Source organism: Leucopleurus acutus (genome assembly GCF_964270905.1).
Source record: "Leucopleurus acutus genome assembly, chromosome: 12".
NCBI lineage: Eukaryota > Metazoa > Chordata > Mammalia > Artiodactyla > Delphinidae > Leucopleurus > Leucopleurus acutus.
Window position 1 is genome coordinate 64825093 of NC_139154.1, and position 24450 is coordinate 64849542.

General features: G+C 46.0%; 1 protein-coding gene across 2 annotated transcripts in view; it reads left to right on the top strand.

Moving 5' to 3' along the window:
- PRKCE (protein kinase C epsilon) overlaps positions 1–24450 on the top strand; it is a 507953-nt gene that overhangs the window by 406388 nt on the left and 77115 nt on the right. For both annotated transcript variants that reach the window (XM_082851881.1, XM_082851882.1), the window contains exon 11: positions 17701–17855. In XM_082851881.1, the coding sequence (XP_082708007.1) occupies positions 17701–17855 (155 nt within the window). The remainder of the gene's footprint in view (positions 1–17700; positions 17856–24450) is intronic.

Here is a 24450-nt window from a genome sequence, read left to right on the forward strand (position 1 = left end):
ACTTCCTCTGGTACCACCAACAGGCCTTCCATCCTACGGTCTGTGCAGTTAAGCTTCACAATCAAAAAAAAAAAAAAGGAGCACACCGTTTCGGTGAATAATTTGTTATTCTTCCCATCTGAATAGCCAGCGGTTATTTGTGTGTGAGGACCACAGTTCAGATAAGATCTGTTGTAACTGTAGTAATCTGGAGAAAGTGCTGTTCAGATTTTAGCAGAATCCCTTTTACCTTCTTATTCTAGAATTAGCTACCTCTGACCGGCCTTGGCATTATCTTAATGATCAAGATCTGATGTCACTGGAGGTTAGAAACACATACAAAAAAGAAAATTTAAATATTTTCCAATTGGAAAATTATCCTGAAGTATTTGTGTTATATTTCCAAGCCATAAATGATCACAGGTGCTTTGAGTCATGTTGCCGATTCCAGGAAGGTGTTTGCGCAAGTTTAGAAAATAGAGCAGACCAGTTGATTCATGCTTTAGCTGATGGCATTGTCTCCTGGGGAGCTAAGGCACCCTTGCCTTATGCACAAGGGGCTGGTGGAATGCTGCTGTTTAGTTTGTCTTAACTCTCTCTTCTGGGGCTGTCTTGCACAGCCCCACTACCCTCACCCCCCAACCCATTTATAAAGATGCAGCAGCGACCCTCCAGAGATGACTATTTCACAGACATTCCAAAGGGCTGGCTGCCACTAGCTCAGCCATTTTAATCCTTGCATTTCCCTTGAGAGAATATAGGAGTAACGGGCCGTGACCTAGGGGAAGAATGTGGAAGTGGTAAGGGGCTTCACGGGTCTTCGGGGAGATGAGATAGCCCAGTGCAGTATCGGGTGAGGGGGAAGCGTTTGTAAATTTCCTTTCTCGTGTTTTGTTGTTTCCCCTCTTTTTCCGCCAGCACACCCATCTGAGTGTCGGCTTGGCTCAAGTCACCCCAAAGGAAGTGTTGAAGTAATAAGAGTCACCTGCCTTTCTTCAGATCTTGCTTTCCTGCTCTCCCTTTCTTTTCACAAAAATTTGCGAATGAAGGTAGATAAGGCGAGGTTGAAGTGGCCAAGGCTGGAGGTTGCATCTTGATAGTCTGGTCTCTGGGAAAGAGGGCAGGGAACCATCTACTCCCATTGAAAATCCTAGGCTTGTATTCATTGAACAACTTTATGTTACCCAGTACATTTTGTTGAAATAAATTGTGAAAATAAGTTATTTCTAGTGCTCAGGACATAGTCTGTGACCTGATCTGTCTGTATCTCTCGTAAATTTTCCATTTGGACGATTAGAGCAGGGCAGAAGTTTCTCGCTGTGCTGTTAGGTTACAGGCAACTGTTGTCACTGGCTGACCCTGGGTTGTAAGTACGTGGGAACTTGGTCGAGGGCTTCACGGAGAAGAGGAGAGTTAGTCCTGGTGAGGTCTGCCTTTGGGGTTAGTGGGGAGCTCTTGCTAATGATTCTTTGGTCAGTGCTTCTGTTTTAACCAAGTTGGCAGAGTTTTATCTTATCCAAACAGATGCATAGCAAAAGAAAACTAATTTGGGCAATTAGAATTGGTGGTAAATCTGAAATATATGGAATGTGTTCAAAAAGATGACAGGAGTTAGAACTGCTCACAGATTGTCGCCAGGTAGAGGTTCCTCAGAACCTTCCCTGATAAAAAGATAAGGGTAATTTGAATTAGCACACTGGCCAAATAGATGGGTGCTGTTGGTGTACTTAAAAATGTGTGTTCTTAATTATAAAGGTTTGTACATTTGAGCATTTGACTTGGCTATCAATTGGCTAAGCAATGTATTTCTTTAGAAAGATATATTTCCAGTTTGCTCCTGTTCAAGCTATCACAGTCTCATATTTGAACAAATGCCAGACTGATGAAGTGTACTAGATAGTGAGTCCTTGTCCATCAAAATACTTTGGTGCAGTGGTTGAGCAAAGAATGGTATTAAAGTATTGGTTTAGAGCCCTGAGAAGCAGTTTCGGCCATGCCTGGGAGGCAGAGGTGAAAGGGTATCTCTCAGCCCAAGGCCGTGAGCTGAGTGCTGTTTTAAAGTCATGCTCATCTCATCTACATATTCAGATACTCAGGTGTAGGCCCAGCCGACATGGTACAAAATGAAACCACATGTATAACTGCAAGGGTAGACAACGTCTTGGAGTTTGGAGAGAGAGATGGAGAATGAGCAGTTTACGGGTGGGACTGTCTAGCATCTAGTATGTGCTCAAGAAGTATCTGCCAGAGATTGATTGCCTTTTATGAAATGAATGAACCAAACTTCCATTTAGTTTAGCAGAGCCTGGAAGCCCAAAGTTGCAGGATCGCCCATCCTTATAGAGCCAGTTCACTTCGTAATAGTTTCTTAGCTCTCCTCCCACGTGGCAAACCAAGAATCTGACGCAACACAGAGGAACAGTAAAAGTCATGTGGATCTGGAAATATACCCCTTTTCCAGACATTTGTTAGAGCTTCCTGGCATCGGATTGTTTGTGAGTCAGTATTGCAAGAGAATGCACATTTTTTACATAACACTGTGGTTGAAAGTAGGGTTTCCTCACCAGCTCACTGATTATTTCACTAAGTAAGGAATTAGTCAGAAGGCAATTGAAAAATCTTTTGTTTTTGTCGTCCATGTGAGACTCTGATGGTTTGCCTGTACTTTACATCATTGGTGGGTAGACTCCCCAGTGGAATTCTTAAAAGTAGGGTCATGAATGGGTATAAACCTAAGCTGGTTTGTATCCAGGAGGAAGAGAAGTAGTCCATTTGGGCGAGCCACTCAAGTAATCAACCATCTAATTTCTGAGCATGCCTGCTCTGTTAGGTCCAATAAAGGATTCAGAAAGAGACCTCAGGGGCCGCTCTGAGAACGAAGACCGTGAAACAGTGTTGAATTGGCTTGTCTAGAGTAATGATACTCACCCATCTTAGTAATTTAGACAACCTTACCCAAGTCGAACCAAAATTATATTAACTATGTTGATCGGTAAGTCTAATTAATCAGTCATTATTAATCAATTGACTATTATATGCAAGGTATCATTCCTGCTCTCAAGGACTGAGAAAGTCCAGTTGAAGAAGTGGGGTGAAAAAAAAACCACTGAGTTCAATAAACTTCTCTGTCCTAACAATGTAAGCCAATGGCATAAGGTTATAATGTGCAGGGTGTGATGAATCATCACATGGCTGGTTTAGGTACTGCCATGAATTCACAGGAGGAAGAGTTTTCTCAATACTGTCTTCATTGGAAAAGGCACCACCGAGGAGGAAGAGAATGGGAAGAGTCTGATAGGTGGAGAGGAGGGACCTGGGGCAGAGTTGCCAGGATGGTTCAGAAGTGACCCGGAGCGAGGAGTGGTTGCCACATGAAGAACTCAGCTCAAGCAGGAAGTCGTGAGACGGGGGTGGCGCTAACCTCAGCTGCGCACAGCGGGCTCACTCAAAGTGGGGCCCCTGGACCAGCAGCATTGCATCGCCTGCGAGCTTGTTGGGGCGAAGCTCGTTTCTCACTCTGGGAAATGCGGACTCTCACATCCCAACCTAGACCCTTACAGCCTCAGTATTTTGGGGCCCAGGAATCTGCGTTTTTTAAAAAGTGTCCAGTTGACTCTTACGCATGCTAAAGTTTGAGAAGCACTACTACTGATAATTTGGGTTTCGTTTCAAGGGACTGAAGGCTCTTGAGTGGAGAAGTAGCACGTTTTTCGGCGAGGCAACAAATTAGAGCATCTGGGATACTGTCTTTTACATGGAAGCCTCTTTAGAACTCTCACTTACAATTCTCCCTTACCTACAGCTCACCACCTGCAGGGTGAAGTCTCTCCGAATTGCCAGTCCTGTAACTGGTAAAGTTAAGGTCATACAACTGTTCTTTGCAGTGATTTCTGAAGGCTAAGGGTAGGTCTTGTCTGGGTAACGGTGTGATATGCATCTGTGGTATGTTTCTATAAGTAGAGATTTTTTTTTGAGTGTGTGCTGTGCAAGAACTATATGAATCAGCAACAATAACAAATGCATATGGAGCTTTACAGTTTAAAACATAATATTCGTTCATATATTTTCTGACCATTTAAAAAATCAGTTTCCACTACTTTGAAATCAGTTCATTTTTCTGGCATTTATCAGGAAATTCAGATTTCCATGTTACAAAGGTAATATGAGCTCTTGTCAACCAGTAAACCTTTTTGATGGAAAACTTTTTCCAGACTATATCATTGTATTATCACTAATACCAATAGAATTACTGTTGTAATAATAAAATCAACACATATTTTTAAGTCTTGGTAGAAAGAGTTTTGAATGTTATTTTAGTTTTACTTGGTGACTTTGGTATAATAACACCTTCAGGGCTATAAGAAGTTAGGACTGCTGTTCCTACTTTAAACAGCCCCAGATTGGCAATTTTTTGGTCAATTCTAGTATACTCCTTTATCTTTATTTCCCACCTTACTGCTCCAGTAAGCTAGGAAGAGTGGAGTTTTCTCAAGGTTAAAATCCTAACCTTAATTTTGCCTGCAGTATCACAAACTAGCCCTTGGCCCATGGACTTGAGAGTGGTGTTAGCTTCTGTTGTCGTGGATAATATGGGCCGTGGCACCAGTGTTTTCTCTCCCCCACTCCGGGGACATTTTTCCCCTTACAGTTTCACATTGGTGGTCCAGATGGTGGAATCTGTCGGAGTAGACCACTGTATAAAAGACATGACGTTGTATTCACCTAGATTCTGTGTTGACTCTAAAGAGGGTCAAGAGTCCCAGAGAGAGGAACAAATCCCTGTCATGCTGCTTCAAAAAGCACCAGAATTTGTGTCCTAGAGATTCAAGACCGCCTCTACAAATACAGCCTGAGCAGAGGTTTAATGTGGAGACGTGAACACAGAGTCTCTAACCTGAGCCCCAAGCACCATTATTTCTGATACATAAAATGTGACCTCTAATGTCAGCTTTATTGAATGATGCTGAGGGTGATGGAAAGAGCCCTGGCTTAGGGGCAGACAGATCTGGGTTCAAATTCTAGCAGTACTACTTACCAGTAGCCTCAGGCAAGTCAGCTTACTCCTCTGAGCCACTGTTTCTTCGTGGAAAATGGGGATATTAACACCTGCTTTCAAGATTGTTGCATCAGTGGAAAAGTAGCTCATACTTCACAGGTAGTAGGTGCTCAATAAATTAGAGCCATTGTCAGTTTCCACTTGTTAATTGTGTCCTCACATTAATCTTAGATTATAATTTTCTAAGAAAAACGGAAAGGCCGCGTTAGAGATGATCTCCTCACCATTCCCAAAGTCTACCAAATGCATCCCATCTCTGTGACTTCATGGTTCTCCTACACCTGGAAGACCCAAACTCTCCTCATTTTGATTCCCTTCCACCTCTAAGTCCCAGCTCTTCCATGGAGCTTTCCTTCACTATTTCTTCATCATAAATCCGCAAATAATAAAATACCCTCCTGTGGTGTTAACTCTTATTTCATTGGAGCTTCTCACTCCTCCAGCTAGGCTGTAGCCTTTTTGAAAGCCCTCGATAAATACAAACTAATGGACTGATTTGAAATGTGTTCATCACTGAGCCATATGAAGCCACTGAATGGATGCTTGTGAATGAAAACTTGAAACTACTATTTTCCTGAGCACTTTTTTGGGGGCCAGGCACCTACGATAAGGAAAATCTATTATAATTTTCCAAGAAGTAGCTACTATCGAATCTTGATTTTACAGATGGGGAAACCAACACCCCTGATTGCCCAGTTCACACAGCCAGAGAGTAGCTGAGCTAGGATTTGAACACGAGCAGTCTGGGTCCAGAGGCTGAGTTTGGACCGCTACACCATGCAGGTGAGGATGTGGATGGAGAAGGCTGTCAGAACATTCAAGAACATCCACTGGCAGAGTTCTACAAACGGGGACCGACTACAGTCAAGTTATGGACACTTCATTTGAGGTTCTCCAAGTCTTTTTCCTCATTCGTGTCATTCACAAGTCCATTGAGATCATGGATTTCTACATTTAGAGAAACCAGCCGCCTCTCGGAATTGCCGGCCCTCGGTTTGTATCAGAGGCGAGACTTGGTCCTGAAACTCTCACTTGCTTTGTCTGTTTCACCACCTTTTCAGGTCATTAAGAACAAAAGGTTTGTGCACAGATTAAACACAGGCTGTTTTTGTTCTGCTTCTACAAACACCTACACCTGCTGAGTGTAGACTGCATAGTGTTGATGGGAGTCTGTGCTCATGGATTTTTTAGAAAACAACACATGCCGGAATCCAGCTGAGGTTAAACAGTTCCTTGGAGAGGACACTGCGCTATTACACCAAATACTTACAAGTTTATCTCACCACACTGCCTGGGGTTCAGAGTAAACCCGGGTGGAAGTATGGAGATCAAAGAATTTAATAATGAAAAACCTCTCTTCATGCTCTGTCTGTCATCAAATGAAAGCATTAGTGAAGTGGTATGGAAATCCTCTTCAGCTTGCCTGCAGCCACCAGCCATGCCACTTAAGATTTAAAACAATGTGATCAAGCGTCCAGAATCCACAAGATTGAGTTGTATGCATACATTAGCGTATTATTTCCGAGTTGCCAATTTCCCCCAGATTAGCACATTTTCATTTCGGCTTTATTAAAGGAGTCGGAACATGAAAGGGAATTTAGCACAGTGGAGATGTCAGCAGAGCTCTCTTGCCATCGTGGTGTGGTTTATTTGGTTTGGGGCAGCCATGCATATGAATCCACCAAGGTGTGTGTGGGACTGCAAGTCAGGCCAAGTGGGACTGATAAAATGGAAAAGACAAAGAATACAATAATGTGGTGAAACCACAGCTCTCCAACTGTGGGTGGGAATTTCAGGCCCTTGATTTGTTTTCATATGGCCCCGCAGTTGCAAATCCACGGTACAGCGTGGTGTCAGCTACACATAAGAGCTTTACTATGGCATTAGTGGAGTGGCTTGGATGAGCCCAGCGTGGTACGAAGCATTGCAGGGATGCAGGAGACATGGCCCTGGTCACCGCAGGAGATACCTCCTGTTGTGGAAAGCCATGGTTTTCCTGAGAGCACACCTTGTCTGTCAAGAGTCCTGGGCTGAAGGAAAGCTAGAAACCACTGGTCCAAGAATTTACACTTTGTTGGACTTACCGACACATGAAATTCTCACAAAAAGATGCAGAACCCAGTGCAATGAAATCACCAAATCCTGATGTCAGAAGCCAGGACAGTTGTCCAGTCCAGTGGTTCCCAAACTTCACTGAGCATTTGGAGCTACCTGGGGAATTTAAAACGAAGTGAACATTCCCAAGGCCCAGCCAGAGTTAGAAGCTCTGATCGAAGGGCCCGGAAATCTGCATGCTTTAAAACGCTCCCAAGGGATTCTGTGGCTCAGCCAGCTCATCTGGCCCATCCCCTCGATGAACAAAGAGGGTTTCTGTTAACAACCCTGCAAAGTGATGACCCATACAAGGCTGGCACCCTCAGGTTGGAAGGAATTCACTGCAGAACAAGGCAGCGGGATCCAGACAGAAGGCCGGAGCTCTTTACAGTCTTTCCTAGACGTTGATAAAAGGGGCCTCGGTTTATCTTCTACCCATTGGTCTTAGTTAATCTGCAATAACACAGATTGTCTTTACCAACATGGCAGTCCTGCAGTTGATTACCAACATGGCAATACTTCACTCGTTTGAAGAGAGTTCCTCTTCAGTGTGTTCCTTTGTTTGATAGCTAATTCATTTGTTCATTCATTCATTCAGCTCGGACTCTCCGCATCCTCTAAGAGTGGGTTTCTTGAGGCTGACAATGGCCACTTCCTTCAGCCACTTCTTATAGGTCTCGGCTTCTCCACACCCTCCTGTTTGCCATCCTCTGTAAGAACTCTAAGTTTGTCAGCATCAGATATGGTGCCCAGAATCGGATACCACACTGACCATGTGGTATGACCAGCAGAGTCCAACTGCTACAGGAGCAGTTGCTACCTGTGTCCTGCTTCTACTAAAGAGTGTTGTAAGAATAACCAAGAACTCAAACTGGTGCAGACAGAAAGCTCCGGAGCAGATCAGGAAGGGAGAAGGTCAGTGTTGGCTGAATCGGGCGTGAGCCAGGTCCTAGTGAATGGGTAAACTTTGGAATGGAAGAGAGTGCCGTCCTTCCAGCATTCCAAGTGGAGAAATAATGTTTCATTGGAAACTCAGATATTTGCTGCATAGACCACAGTGTGCATCTGTTATCCGGTCTGCAGGCTAAACAGAGGTTCTCACCACATCACTGCCCGCTATGTGTAGGATCAGCTCTGACTGCTACACCAAGCCAGGGGGTGTGAGGGGAAGCTTTCCTTCCTTCTCTGTACGGTGGGCTCAACCTAAATATTTCCATCTAAGCAGGTTATATTTCCTTCCCACAACTGAAGAGAAATAGTGATGTACCTTCTCTCTTTAGGGTCAGCTACCTGGTATTTGCTTATGTTTAAAACTGTCACAAGAACTTTGTATATTCTTTGGGAAGAAAAGGAAAGGTAAGAAAAGAGGAACTATTGTGACGTTGACAGCTGGATGTAAAGTTAACTGAACGGTTGTTCCTTATGTGTAAAATTGGAAAAACATTTCCTTGATTACTTTTCACTGAATGGACGGGTCATTTTAACATTGATGTGGGTACATTCTGATCCCTGAATTGGTTAGCAGAATTGCATTCTAAATCGAATTAAGCAAGCAAAGAAACAAAAAACAATGAGAGAGAAAACAGCAACAACAATTGCAGCCATGACACAGTTCGTGGCTGGCCTGACCCAGGACTGTAAGCTTTATTTACAACAGCAGGTGCGCGAGCCTCCTGGAAGTCAGACCTCAAGTGTGACCTCTGTAGGGGCTTCTTTTTGTGTTGGGCACAGGAAATGAGGTGGCATCTGAAGTTTCCGGAATCAGAGTAGCAGCTACATGGGCTGCTTCCCTTCTGCCTGGGGTCCATCTCTAGCATCTGAGCTGGAGCCCAGAGAACATACTCACTGGTTCTTCTTTACCAGCTAGACATGCACCAAGCCTAGATAAGCAGGGGGTACACAAGAAAGGGGAGTCTTGAGGCCCACCTGTTGGGCCTTACATCCTGCTGGAGACACAGGAAGTATTGGCGGGACAGTCAGAGTGTGATGCAGTCACACACTGGATTGAGAGGGAAAGCCTGAGCTCATGAAAGGAGTGTTGGTAAAGGACAAGACTATGACATGGGCCTTGGCTGGATGGGGAAATGGGCTTAGAACAGGAATACTTTCATTCCTTTGCTTAAAAACACTTACAGGGAACCTTCATTCAGTTCTTAACTTTGGCTTCAGACAGCTGACTGCTGGTGACAGTGGTGACAGTGTTTTCCTTCTGTTTAAATTAACTCTTGGTATCATCAAAGACAGATTTGGCCTGTGTCACCATCTTGCCCAGAATGGGCAGACCAGATTCTCAGTGGGCAACAGGCACACTGCAGAGCGTGAAACCTCTACAAGATGGCCAGGCTGCTAAGTTGGGCAGACGAGTGAGGGGCAAGGTTCCTGATGCCTTGCTGCTTTCCTGGAGTCCAGGTCAACAGCCAGGGACAGAGGACAGTAGCCAGAAGCCACACCCCAGGAGTGGCACTTGACGGAGAAAGCAGCCAGAGGGTGAAAAACCAGGAAGGAGCCTGATACTGTCAGGTGATGCTGACGCTCTGGCAATGCAGTGGAATAAGAGGGAGCCTCAGCGAAACCACACCGCTGCACATTTCACTGCCACGTTCCCCATCTAAACCCCCTTGATTCTATCATTTTCAAAGAGAAAACTAACAACAAACCATTATTCCTACTTACCTTTAGATGTTGCTCTTATTCATGGCATGAGGTCACTCTGGTGTCGGCGTCGTCGAGATGTAGCCTATTTGGGGGCCATTCTGTATGTCCTCTCATATCATGTGATAGTAACTTCTCTTTCCTGAGATGTTGATGACCCTATGAAAGGCAAGTGTTCTCTGGCGTATTGAACCAAAGCCTTTCCCCCTTTGCCCTGGCTTTCACACACAGGTCAGTGTGCGTGGGGCAGGTTGGCAGTAACTTGGAAGATTCTCCCTGGGCTAAGTGCAGCTCTAATCAGAGGCAGGAAATGTCTATTTTGAGCTTTATCGAGTGAGTCAGTTTAGTACAGCTTTAGGTCACTTTAGACTTGAGGTGTCCTGTGTACTTCCAATAAGCAGGGTTAAAAGCAGTTGGAAACAAGTATTAGATGGACATGAATGAAGTTTACACCTTCTCAACCAGCAGACTTTTGTGTGGAATTTTTACTATTTGGCCAGTTCTGATTAGGTTAATACTTCCCCCACGAAAAATACTTCTCCCCTTTTACCCAAAGGAGGGTAGACTCTGCCATCTGTGACTTAGGGAAGATGATTATAAGAAACAGCGATGTGAAAACCCATTCTGTAATCTCCGTTCCACTCTTGGCGTTGATGGGATTGGCCGTGGCTGTAGGAATTTGGTTGAGATAAATCTGAATTCGGCCAAGACCACAACCGAGTAAGGCCTTGCACCGTGGGAGGTGATAGGGGGAGGAAGCTGAGAGGGGCTGAGGATGGGTGAACGTGAATCTTTTTAGGCGACATTTTTTGGGTGATAATTATTAGTGTTATTGCATAAGAAAATTTACATCACGGATCATAATTATTATTCAGATGAGACTCTCATTCTCTGTTAATTGACAGGTAAGTCTTCAGTGAGAAGAAAGGTCCTTTCTTTCTATTATCTACAACTCTCTTTCACCAAACTTAGGGGAAGGTCTGTGACACCAGTTGAACAAGGCTCTGCCTGTAGTCCACAGATGGTACGTCTCCCTGAGAGCTGGAGGGAGAGTCTCACTCATGACTGACTGTTTTTAGTTGATTGTGATGTTGGCTGTTCCGTCTTGGTGGGGAAATAAAATTGAGGTGGTTACGTTTCCCAAAGTGGTCGGATCTTTCCTTTCCTTCGATCCAGGAAGTGTAATAGAGGAGAGGGAGGGCTGCTTGTTGGTCTTTCTCAAAGATAATAAAACATTTAACACAGTGGAAATAGGGAAGAGATGGAATAACTTCGAGCAACCTTCCTTCAACCCATCCTAAACTCTGCTTTTAGAATATTTTTTTCTTTTAGTCAGCTTTAGTTATGCCAATGTACAGCTCAGAAGATCTCTAGAGGTCTTTACTTCCCACCTGTGTTTTCAGAACCATCTGGCCTCACCCCACCATCGAATCTGTCTCCTTCATTCCTATATCCACGTTTTTTCACTGGTTTACTCTCACCCTCCTCATATCCCCATATGCAGTGGCCACTCTTGCTTACCTCTGCCCTTCAGGGCTGTGCTTCTAACTTGCCAGGCTCTCTACTCCTTCCACCTTCTGTTGTTCAAGACCTCAATTGTGGTCTTTCCCTAATTCAGATTTGTCTCAACAAAATTCCTATAGCAATGGCTGGTTCCATCAATACCAGTTGTATTATGGAAAACAAAATACAGAAAGAATTTTCTTATGAGTGTTTCTTATAATGATTTTCTGTAAGTGCTAAGGCCTGGATGACAGACAGTTCTTCTCTAGGGGCCTAAGAAGATAAGGTCCCAGATACATAGGTTTCACAATCTGATTTGATACAGAAGGGTTTAGCACATAATGATAGAGCATTTCGTGTTGCTTTCTGTGGTTTCCTGTGTTCAATTCCTAGCTCCCAAAAATCAAAACCATGGCTTATATCATCTTCCATATCTCCCAGTCACCTACCTCAGGGCAGAGCACCCAGGAGAGACCTGTCGAGTTGATAGGTTAAATGATGGAGACGTGGAGAGAAAAGGAGATGCAACAGAGTGTGAGGTCAGGCCCCATGATTCCCTCAGATGGTACCTTAGAGAAATTGTTCATCCTGTCATTGGCACATCAAAGGCGGACTGTTCCAAGTCCAGTCTTTTGTTGGGCATTCCTGTGAAATTGATTCAAAGATGATAGAATCTTTGCACATATAAACAGCTAACAAACGATGGAGAATGTGTGTCTAAACAAACCCAATTGGCAGGACATGCTGTGCTGCTGAGAGGAAGCCTCTGGCTATCCATCACACCTTGAAAGATGAACAGGGAGGGCCTAGTTTTCCCTTCAAAGTCAGGAAAGGTTAGCACTCTGGGAAAATGGAGCCCAATGGGAATTTCAAACACATGGCGTGGCCCTTCCGGCTTGTAGGTCATTATTAACTATTCTTACCCTAAACCGCCATGACATATAATCTCTTTCCTGATTTTATTATTTTACTTGCTATCGCAAGACCGTAACTTTTCAGACATTCAGGTGTGATTAAGGGAGGAGGAGGTAGAATAAGGCTTTTAAAATCTTTGATTACCTCAGAAAACATATTTGCTTACTTTACAAGGAAGTTGGGGTTTTGTTTTGTTTTGTTTTCTACTGATGCCAAGAGGGGATTAATGAGTAGCTGCTGGGTTTGCCAGCTTTCTTTTGATTTCAGTTTATGTAATTAAGCAGTTCCCAGAATGACTTGAGGTTCTCACTCTGCATCAAAACATGCTTCTCAAATGTGTTAGGTGTGGAGGTCAGAAACAATCCAGACTCACTGAACGGAGGGAGGAGAAGTGAAAAACTTGTCTTGCTTTAAAAACAGTCCCTCCTGTGTCAGAAGGGTTGACCATGCTTTGGGACCATGCACGTTGAGCTGTATTGAGTAGAAAACCAAGTTAAAACTGAAGTTCAGATGGGCTGAAGCTAGAATAACTCGAAACGCGGTTAACAATAGAAATAACATGGGGAAACCAACTCTGGTTTACTGTTGAATTTCCAGCAACCAGGGCCTCATCTGCGGTGGGTATTTAAGACCTCATGCGTTCAACAAAGACACACTAGGAACCCACTCTGTGCCAGGCTCCATTCTAGTCGCTGGGGGTACAATGAGGAACTAAACCAATGAGAGTCCCTCCCTCAAGATGCTAACGTGGAGTGGATGTTGGATGAGCAGATTTTTATTGAGCGCCTCTGAGCTGGTAGTGGTGATGGTGGTTGCTGGGAAGTATGAGGTATGTTCCTCAGGGAACTGACCATCTCACGGGGAGGTGAAGACGTCTGTCCACGGAACCAAAGAACTGTTCAAAGCTATACCAAAAATTGGGTGCTGATACAGACAGACCCCCTGAGGGGGAAATGGTCAGAATGGGCACTCATGGGCACATTCTGCAGGCAGGAGGCCTAGTGCAGCAGGCTGATTTGTCTTGAAGCCTTTAACTCCCTAAGCAGTAAGAAATTGCAGATACAAATATCAGAGCACCCTTTGGTTTTGTTTCTCTCTTAGAGCCCCCTAAACTTTTTTAGTTCTTCTCCCCACATGATGCTTGTTTTTAAAGGGAATTATAGCCGCTTTTCTTTGGGGTTAGACTAATTCCCTTACAAACCAACGGGGCAGAATTACCAATAGTTCCCGCCCTCATGAAGTATACAGACTACTGGCGGAGAAAGACATAAATCAGTGACACAAATCAAAGACCCACTGGAGAGTGTCGCATGTAATAGGGGGATTTGACCTGGTCAGAAAAGTTAGGGACAGCTTCCTAGAAGAAAAGATGGTTGCACTGAAATCTGAAGGACAAGGAGGGATTCATTAGGTGGAAGGAGAGGGGAAAACATGCCAAGCAGAGGGAGCAGCATGAGCAAAGGCCCTGTGGCAGGAGGGAGTTTGCTGTCGGGGTGGAGGGAACAGGGAACAGCTGAAAGTGCTTCTTACTCAGAAGAATTAGATAGGGCCAGATCACACAGGCCGCGAGGCATGTTAGGGAGTCTTCTATTTATTCCAAGAGTACCAGGAAACGTTTGGAAGAGTCAGTAGGATGAGGGAAGGAAGGGGGGATGCATTGTAATCAGATTTTCATTGCAGCAGGGTAACTCTGTCCATAGTGTGATGAGCATTTGGTAGGGCAGGGTGGGGGGAGCTGGAATCAACGTAGGGAGTGTCAGTAAGGGGCACTTGCAAGAATCTCGACAAGAGATGATAACTGCTTGGGCGAGAATGGTGGCCATGATGGTGGTGACAACAGAAAGGCAAATGTAACAGGTACAGAGGTAATAAGTGCAAAGGTACAAAAGGTAAAAGCAGTAGGGCTTGGTGATGGATATGAGGGATAAAGGAGAGGAGGGAGGTATTGAGAATGACTTTCAGGTTTCTGATTTATACACTTGGCTGGTTGGTTAAGCCCTGCCCTGAGACAGGCACCCTGGACGAGGCCCAGTTTGCTGGGGGAAGATTATGGAGCAGTTTTGAACATGTTGGGTTTGAGTGCCTGTGAGGCATCAGAGGGAGATGTCAGAAACACAGCTGGGTAAATGGGTCCACAGATTGGAGGAGAGGTCTAGGATGGAGGGAGACGTTTGCGAGTCATAGGTGTCAAGGTGCAGTAGCCACCGTGGGTGGGGATGAGATCACTCAGCGAGTACGGAAAGGGGGGCGCCTAGAACACTGCCTTGTGGGATTCCAACACCTAACTTTAAGTTAGGCTGGAGAGAGGAGAAGCCTACAAGAGAAGGCGGAACAAAACCTGCCACAGTCACAGGGAAGAACCAGCTGAAAGCTAAGGGGAGCAAGCGTTTATTGGGAGAGGAGGTGATCAGGGGAAAATACTGCTGAAAGGACAGGGAAAACGAAGACTCGATAATGACCGTATTAACTATCATACCTCTAGCTAGAATACTGTAGTAACAATAGTAACAGACAGTCTTTATGGAGGAACAGTTATGAGCCAGGCACTTTAATATGTAATTTAATCCTCATAAGAACTTTGTAAGGTGGGTCCTATTATCATCCTCATTTTCACAGATGAGGAAACTGAGCACAGAGGGCTGAAGTCATTTGCCTGAGGTCACACAGCCAGTAAGTGATGAAATCAGCGTGGGAGCTCTTCTTTCTCCCTCCACGGCCCCTATCTTCAAATGCCGTGTGTCCGGTGTTGGAGTATAAAAAGCAGCCAGGGGGAGGGCTTCCCTGGTGACGCAGTGGTTGGGAGTCCGCCTGCCGATGCAGGGGACACAGGTTCGTGCCCCGGTCTGGGAGGGTCCCACATGCCGCGGAGCGGCTGGGCCCGTGAGCCATGGCCGCTGCTGAGCCTGCGTGTCTGGAGCCTGTGCTCCGCAACGGGAGAGGCCACAACAGTGAGAGGCCTGCGTACCGCAAAAAAAAAAAAAAAAAAAGCAGCCAGGGAGGCAGGATGGGGAGGGGAGATTTTTCCTCTTTAGAAATTTGGATTCTTTCAGACACAGGCAAGGAAATACTCCATTGTTGCTAAAGCCCAAGTCCAAGTTGGTGACCATGGACTGGCATTGTAGCAGCTGTTTCTGACGGTTCAGCTAGATTAGGGCAGTGTTGAATGCATGACGCAGCTGTTGTTGCCACGGGAAAGCCTTGCCCCGAGTGCTCTAGGGCAGTGGTTCTCAAAGTGGGGGTCCCTGGCCAGCAGCATAACATCACTTGGGAACTAAGAGATGCAGAGTGTCAGGCTCCAACCCAGATCTTCTGAATCAGAAACTCTGCGGGGCGGGAGGAGGGGGGAGGAATCCACGTTCTAACAAGCCTCTGTCAGATTCTGCTGCACAAGTTTGAGAACCTGTGTTCTTGGGAGATCCCTGAAAAGATAAAAGAGGAAAACGCCAATAACTTATAATCCATATATCTCACCTTGGCGGAAACCAGATGGAAGAGTGGTTCTCTACCCTGGCTGCCCCCTGGAATCACAGGAGGACCTTTGAACACTACTGATGCCTGAGTCCCATCCTCAGAAATTCTGGTTTCGTTGGATTGGGGTTGGCCTGATCATTTGATTTTTGAAATAAGGATTTGAATGGGGACCAGGTGATTCAATGAATGGTTGGCTTCTGAATACTTCTGAGTACAAAATTGTACTTGGGGGAGAAAACAAGGCAGGCTTTGAAGGGGAGGGTCAAGACAAATGGAAGAGAAGCTAGACCTTAGGGCCTTGGTGAATACCAGTAAAGCTTGAATAATCCTGGAGGTTGTGGTGGGGGAGAAGGTAGTCTGAATTCGTAACAGTTCTCAAGGATGGACTTATTTTCAAAGAGATGCCAATTATAAAGTGGATATGCCGTCCAGGCTGCTCCCTGAATAAAGTGTCACTGTGGTTTTTACTCAGCCTTCATGGAAATGATTCTCCTAATTCTGGTTGAAAACAATATGCTGACATCCTCCTGGCAGCTCCGCTGAGACTGTATCTGTATGTTAAGAATGTACTCTGACCCTCTGGCCTCTCACCTCGCTGTTTCCCCTTTGCTCCATGAACGTTCCTCCCCTGCTGACGTAGTCAGTTTACCGGTCCCCAAGCCTTCTCTGTTCCCATGTCCTGGTATTTGTTGACACCTCCCGCACCTCCTCCTCCTCTAAGTGAGGGCCTAGCTCCTTCTAGAATCCTCCATGGACCCCACCACTTCAGAGAGCTCCCCTTTCTCCTAATCCTTTCAGCACCCAGTGTCTTTAAGGCACTCTTCTCCTGTTTTGTTTTCATCATTCTACCTATTTTCCATCTCTGCCCCTGGATCATAACTGCCCCCCCCACCCCCGCTGCCACGGCCGCCTCAGGACAGTGATGGTTTATAACTCTTTGCCTCCTGTCTAGCACAGCACCCCACACTCTATGGGTTCCACAAACTGTAGGCAAGAAATTGTGCAAAAGTGAATTTCGGTCCATCTTCTTCCCATCTCCAAATGGTGGGCAGATGAGAAGGCACCACCCCTAATGAGGGACGACTGTGGTTTGGCCCTTCTTGAGGACAGAACCCATAGGAAGCACGCCAGTGTGGGAATCCCAAAAGGAGCATCGTCCAGAGTGAGACGTGGCCCTCATGGGAGGGGCTCTCACCATCTCATTAGTCCATGTTGCTTTGTGTTAGTTTCCTAGGACTGCCGTAGCAAATCACCACAAACTTGGTGGTTTAAAATAATAGAAATCTGTTCTCTCACAGTTCTGGAGGCCAGACGTCTGAGACCAGTGTCCCTGGGCTGAAGTCAAAGTGTCGGCCAGGCCGTGCTCCCTCCAGAGGCTCTAGGAGAGATCCTTCTCTGCCCCTTCCAGCTTCTGGTGGCACCGCCTTCCTTGGCTTGTGGCCGCATCACTCTAACCTCCACCTCCCTGGTCACGTTGCCTTCTCCTCCCTTCTCAAATCGCCTCTGCCTCCCTCTTATAAGGACATTTGTGACTGCCTTTAGGGTCCACTCTGGTGATGCACAATAATTTCCCCAACTCAAGATCCTTAACTTAATCACAACTGTAAAGTCCTTTGTTGTCATCTAAGGTAACATTCACACATTAAGGGATTAGGACATGGATACCTTTGCGGGGGTGGGGGGGCATGATGTAACCCACCACACATATACCAAGGTAACTGGAGCCTGCAAAGGGACAGAGACTTGTCCAAGGTCACACTTCAAGGTCATAACAGAAATTAGACAGAGACCCAGATCTCCTTTCTGTCAATTTTGGGCTTCTCCCACTACACCAAGCTGACGCCTCTAAAAGTAAGACAGACAGATTTTAGAATAACACTTCGTACCCTAACTCCATCTTCTCTCCGGAACGTGTGCTACTAGGGTCCTTGAGTCCCGGTTCTGTTACTTTGGACTCACAGTACGCTTGCTGGCCTGTGTGGGCAGCTGCAGCGGAATTCGCTAAATGGCATTTCCTCCTCTCCTTTCAGGACCGCCTCTTTTTCGTCATGGAGTATGTAAATGGTGGAGACCTCATGTTCCAGATTCAGCGGTCCCGAAAATTCGACGAGCCTCGTTCCCGGTTCTATGCTGCAGAGGTTACGTCAGCCCTCATGTTCCTCCACCAACATGGAGTCATCTACAGGTACCTCTCCTCTCCTCCTCTCTTCCCCAAAAGGGAAAAAAATAAAGAGCTTTCCGGATGCTTGGACTGACTTGGCTCCTGCCCCACTGGTCTCTTAGCAACCCGCTTTAGATTAGCTGTTTGTTCCAATTTGCTTACAGAGGGCTTTTTTTGGGGGCTGTTTATCACTGTGAATGTTAATATTTGAATGGCCCCGGGAGATCTGACCCACTGTTTGTGCCAGTTTTGATTGAAAGCTTAAGCACGACATTTTGAAGGCTCGGCGCCAAGTAACCTTGGGGTGACCTTCGTTTCTCTCTGCCCCACCCCCTACCCTCTTCCTTGAACATCAGGGCATTCTCTTTACTTTTTCCTTCTGTGCCATGAACTTCCTCCCCTTCCCAACCTCTTGCCACTTCCTGAGTTTGTTTGGCTTAGTTGTCTCCAGCAGATAGAATCGGAGAAGGAGGAGTTCCTTGCGGGTCTCAGGGTTTATGATCTTGGGGGGGAGGAGGGGAGGGGAACTAGACAATATCCAACAGGAAGTGACTCTCTACAGATCATCCAGTCCCTTATTACTGCCTTGTCCCCCTTCCAAGAAAACATAGAATGAACACACACACACAGAAATTTTCCAGTAAGAGAGCGAGACTACGCAGGCTCTTCTGTGAGGTCAGGAATTCTGGGAGGAGTAAATATTTATAATTAGCAACAAGGACACTAAGGTTCCTTAAGGTTTTTTCAATGACTGTCAATTTCTTTACTCAGATTTTGCTTCCTCCTTTTTTTTTTTTTTTTTTTGTTTTAAATTGGGTAGAAGAATAGCTAGCTTGGTTCAACCCAGAACTAATCCCTCACCAGAACTTCACTGACCTGCTCCCGGGAGCAACGCCCTGACTAAGTATTCTCCAAGGGGTTCTGACCAACCCTCACCAGCTCCCTAAAGTCCCTCTGCTCAAAAATAGTCAGTGGCTCCCTATGGCCTGCATAACAAAGCCCATACTTTTTAGCCTGCTTTCATGGCCCTCCACCACAGGAGTCCATGTATTTGTTTCCTGTTACTGCATAACAAATTACCACAAACGCAGTGGCTTAAAGCAACACCCATTGATTATCTCACAGTTTCCACGGGGCAGGAGTCCAGGCAAGGCACACCTGGGTTTCTCTGCTGTGATCAAGGTGTCAGCCAGACTGCATTCTTATCTGAAGTTTGGGCTCCTCTTCCAGGCTTACATGGTTGCGGGCAGAATTCATTTCCTTGCAGCTGGAGCATTCACGTGGCTTCCTCAAGGCCAGCAGGAGAGAAAGTCTTTCCTGCTTTGAGTCTCTAACTTCAGGGAGACCTGGACCCTCTTTGAAACAGATCATTTGATTAGATTGGGCGCAGCCAGGCTAATCTCTCTTTTGTTTAACTCAAAGTCAAATGACTTAGGGACTTTAATTATACATGCAAATCCCTTGGCCCTTGCCCTCTAATGTCATATAATCTCAGTAGTGATATCACATCCCTTTTCCACATTGTTTTGGTTGGAGGTAAGTCACAGTTTCGCCGCCGCCACCGTATACAAGGGGAGGGGGTATGAGATTATACCAGAGTGTGACACCTTGGGGGTCACCTTAGGTTATGTCTACTACAACCCAGAACATCTTTGTCCCCTCACTTCCCATGATCTCTTGTTTTGAACCTACCAAGGTTCTTAGCTTTCCTCAAACTCACCTGCCAATTCCCAACTTCCTCATTTTTCTGCTCTCCTCTCCACCTCCTCTGTCCAGCCCAGAAGCCTCATGCAATACTGCCTGCCGGCTCGAAGCCTGGTCCCACCAACCAGAGCAAGTCTCTCCATCCACCACACTTTATTTGCAGTTTGGGAATGAATTGCAAGTTGAAAGTAATTGCTGCACCTGCCACTCTTCACCTTGTGTTAGGGTCGGGCATCCATGTGGGTCCTTCGCTAAGTCCAACCCTCTCCTTTAGGGCCATGGCTGCTTCTTTTTAACCCTTTGATCTTCTTATTTTACATCCTCTTCTTATCTTGCACGTAGTAAATGGTCAACAAATGACCATTGGCTTCAATTAGTTTAAAACCCTAATGTCTGCCCCCAAAACTGGTTGCAGGCTAGTTAAAGATACCGGGGTTAGATATGTGAAAAGATCACCCATACTACAAGGCAGTGCACTGTTAGGTGCCAGTGACAGGAAGAATTGTCATTCATTGATATATCATCCCCATCCCCTCCCTATTAGAGTGCGTATAATCATCCCCAGTTTACCAGCAGGAATTCAGACTTCCCTTAAATCATTTGCCCCAGGCCGTAAGTGACAGACTTAGGAAGTGTAACTGATCGGTAAGCTCGTGCTACACATCATGACACTTGCCATGGGGCTCATCAAATCCAAGTCCGCACTTGACTAGTCATTCCAGGTGCTCCAAAACTTGACTTTTGCTTACATGTCTGGTTTCTTCTCCTTTCTGCTTCCCTCGTTGAATGCTCCCCTCTCATCACACCTGAGAACACTTTTGTTCTGTTGACTTCTATGAGCCACGCATGCCCCCTCTCTTTCTCTCCTTCCCATCTCCTTGACCATTTCGCTTCAGTCTCTATATCACCTGGCCTGGTCCTTCTCCCCTTCACCCCCATCTTCTAAATGCTGGGTTTTCCCACGGCCTTCATCCCCAACTACTCCTCCTGAGCAATTTCAGCATTTGCATGCCTCCAGATGACACCCGTGCGCCCGTGACTTCCGTATCACTCTCTCCAGAACCCCGCACAAGATCTCTCTCTTTCAAGACAACCTCCAAGGCCTTCTTCCTTCTTCCTTGGCTAGTTTGCAAGAATTTCTTGACGTGACTCGCTCACTGCCTCTCGGTTTTCTGCCCTTCTGTCTGTCTACCTGCCTCTCCATCGCTGCCCAGTGTTCTTTCAAAGCACAGGCTGGTTGTCACAGGATCCCCTTCTTAGCATCCTTCAACCCTCATAAGATAAAGCACAGAAAGGGGTGCTGTTTCTACCCAGAGGAGATGCCTTTTTGTGTTTCTCACAAAGACACCATGCATGCTGACAGGGCCCTCGTGGACCCCAACGATCTTTTGATCCTTATCCCCCTTCCCCCAACCGTGTATCCCACCCTCAAGGCCCTCCAAATTAGGCCATTCTCCCCCAAATACCCTTCTCTTTCATTTCTCCTAGTCTTTGTCTCCACTGTCCCTGGAATTCCCTTGCTCCTAATCTGTGTCTTGATCAGTGAGTGGCTTCCAGGTCACATCTGTGGTCTGACTGCCTTAGAGTCCCTGGTTTAAAAAATAGGTAGATTCCAGAATACTGGACAAGGGGACTAGATAAGGCTATAGGTGAGGGAAGAGTGGCCATGAGTTGGTGATCGCTGAAGCTGGGTGATGGGTACACAGGGGTTCACTATTCTGTCTGCTTTTTGTATGTTTTGAATTTGTCATAAATAATATATATATATATATATTTTTTTTTAAAGAATAGCAATTCCAGGGTACCATTCCTAGAGCCTTTGATTCAGTAGGTCTGGTATGGGGTTCAGGAATCTGTACTTTCTTAAAACATTCCTCAGGTGATTCGGGGACCACGGGTCTAGAAAAATTCCGTTCTGCCCTCAGAACTGTGTCAGATGCCCCGGCTCTGGGAGGCCTCCCCTGACCACCCAGCCTGCCGTGGGGGTCATGCCTTCCCTGAACGACAGCATCTCTCTGGATCAGGCTGGTTCCCTTTGCCAACCTTGTATTTTCACTTAAGATACCTATTCTGTGATTGAGAACTCCATGCAAGCGTGCTAACCTGGCCGGCCTAGGATGGTACCCTGCTTGTAGTAGGTGTTCACTAAATACTTGTTCTAGTCTCTAATGCTCCAGAGCCTTCCAGTCTAGTGGGTTGCTACCTCATACATGTGCACTTTTGAAAGTCTGTGTTGGAAGCATCTGCAGCACACACACACAGTTTTTTTTTTCTTTGCCCCTGAACGGCCCCCCTTCCTTTATCTCTCTCGATTCATAGATGAATGAGGACCATGTGATCTCTCTTTCCCATGCTGCTTTGTTTGAAGCTTCCAGCACACGGGCTAGAATGGTGCGTGTGTCTGCGTATTCGTCTCTGGCTGTTCCGAAACCCAGGTGGAGACCATCTTTTGGGTGGTGCAGGGGTTTATCTGGGAGGTTGGCAAGACCAAATTTTGCAGGAGGAACCTCATTGCTGAAGTTGAGATAGAATTTTCCAGCTTTCCTGCTGGAATTTGTACAGAAACTAATTAACAGCTAATTGGCCAGGGTTCAGGAACTAAGGGAAGAAGTCGTTTCCCTGACTGGGGGCTCACACTTGAAGTCGAGCCCAGGCTGACAGGCTCCCTTTCCTCTGGGCCCTCTCTGCTCAGGTTCCCCGCCATGGGCGGTACAGGGCGCTGTCTCTGTGTCCCCTGCCCAGCATTCCTGAGGACCCTCTGTGTGCTGCAGTGGGAGCAGGCGCTAGCTTACTGTGTGTCCATGCCTCTTAACTATGGCTTTTCAAAATCTCTTCCCCTCCCTTACGCACTCACACATACCATGACAGGGGGAGGTTTTCAGGCGTGGACTTTCTTCTGAAAGTTGATTCAGGGAACTCTCTCCTACTCTACATCATGCTCAGAGCTTGTCTGTTTTCCTCTGAGCTGCTCAGTACAGCAGCTGAGTCTCAGAGGATGCTCTTCTGACCATGGGATATGGAAGAGAGACTGTGGGATCCACCTCAGACACAGAGGGCAGCGGGGGTTCCCTGGGAGGAGAACCAGAGGCTTGGCAGACAGGAACGCATCTTCTTCTCTCACAGTCACACGTACTGCGGCAGAGGGTGGTAAAGAACATGGCTTCTGCGGCTCCGGCCAAGTGTCTTAACACTAGAAGAATGAATTCCTTCCTTCATTTTTATAAAATTGAATTCCTTTTTCTAAAGTATAGAAGTAGCAGTCATAGGGAAAAATCAAAATTTAAACAGCAAAGAAAGGTAAAGTCAGTTTTCTCTCCCCCGACCTCGTAGGTACCCAGGACAAAGCAGTTGAACAGCTGCTAGAGAATCCTTCGAGAGATCTTGAGCAGGTAGCTGAACCTCTTCATGACTGGCCTCCCTGTGGGGTTCGGATAATACCTGCCTTGTCTCCTTTCTAAAGTAGTTGAGAGTGAGCATGACTAGTCGGACTGTACAGGTAGAAGTGAAGGATATAAAAACAAGTGGGGAATGACAAGGTATTTGATTTATATCAAGTATGATTGGTGATTAACATGCCTCACTTATAGCACTAAAATTTGGCTTTTTACCAGCAGGAGAGGAAGTTGTAAGTTTCAAAGCTCTCCTGCTCCTTTATTTCTCCAAGATTTTCAATCTTTAATGAGCCATCATCATCACCCGCCAAAAGTCAGTCCGCCCTGGGTGCCTGCTATGTGTCTGGTGCCAGAGCTGAGGGGCAGTAAGGGGACCGGAAGGGAGAGAAGGGCATTTCTGCTTTGGCCCCATCTAGATCACTCTGTACTCTGGAGGTGCTTAGAAAAGGCTTTCCTTGTTGATGATAATGTTTATAAAAAGTCAATTAACAATTAAGAGCAGGGAACAAAGATTTCGTTTAGACTCAGATAAGCCTGAGTCTGAAATGTCGGGTCCTCTCCAGGGCTGGGGGACAAAGCCCAAAAGGAGGGACTTGGGAGGGATTTCCCTAGAAAGAGCTGAAGACGTACAGAGGTCTCTGGCTGTGCTCTCCAAGCCCAGCCTCCCTGGGAAATGCATACAGAGTTGTGATGTGCGCCGTAGTCTTGCCTTCCTGGTGGTCTAAGGGGGTTGTGTGCCTGGTCTGCGGAATGGTAGCCTGCCTTGATCCCTGGAAAGCTTTCCTGCCATAGGCAGTTAGGCGTTTCCTGAGTTGATGGAGGTCTCTGGTTAAAGGCTGTGTTAATAACTGGAAAATCTACTGTCTAGAGTCTCATCTTCTTTCAATACATTTCCAGTGTAGCTAATGCTCGTACATAGCAGGGGGGTGGAGGAATTGGCATGATCCCTTCCACTCTCCTTCTCAGTCTTCTCAGGACCTGGCCCTTAGAAAATCACGGGGGGATCTTTGTTCCCACAGAGCACTGTTCTCAGCCGTCAGCATTCCCCCACCCATTGTAGAAAGTGATACTTTAGTGTAAAACTCCTAAGGACCTACGGGCTGAGTGTGTAGTGAGATGATACCAATTCCCGTGGTAGGAATCGCAGTGTAAATGTTAGATCAAGGAGGCCCTCAGAGGCTGTCTAATCCGACTCCATTTTATAGATGCGGAACTTGGAAACCGAAGCTGGGCAGTAACTCACTCAAGTTTATGCAGTGAGGTGTTCTAAGCATAGATGTTATTTTAATCAAAGATATTCCTATAGATAAAGATTCAAACAGGCCTACACAGTGCTTAAAGAAATGAGAAGCCATTTTCTGCCCTTCCTCTCCACCAATTTCCCCTCCCACAGAGACAACCACTTACAATTCTTTTAGCGGACACTTCTGGTATGGACCTTTGTATTTCAAGATAACATGGGGTTTTTTTGTTTCTTTTTTTAATTGACGTATAGTTGATTTCCAGTGTTGTGTTAGTTTCTG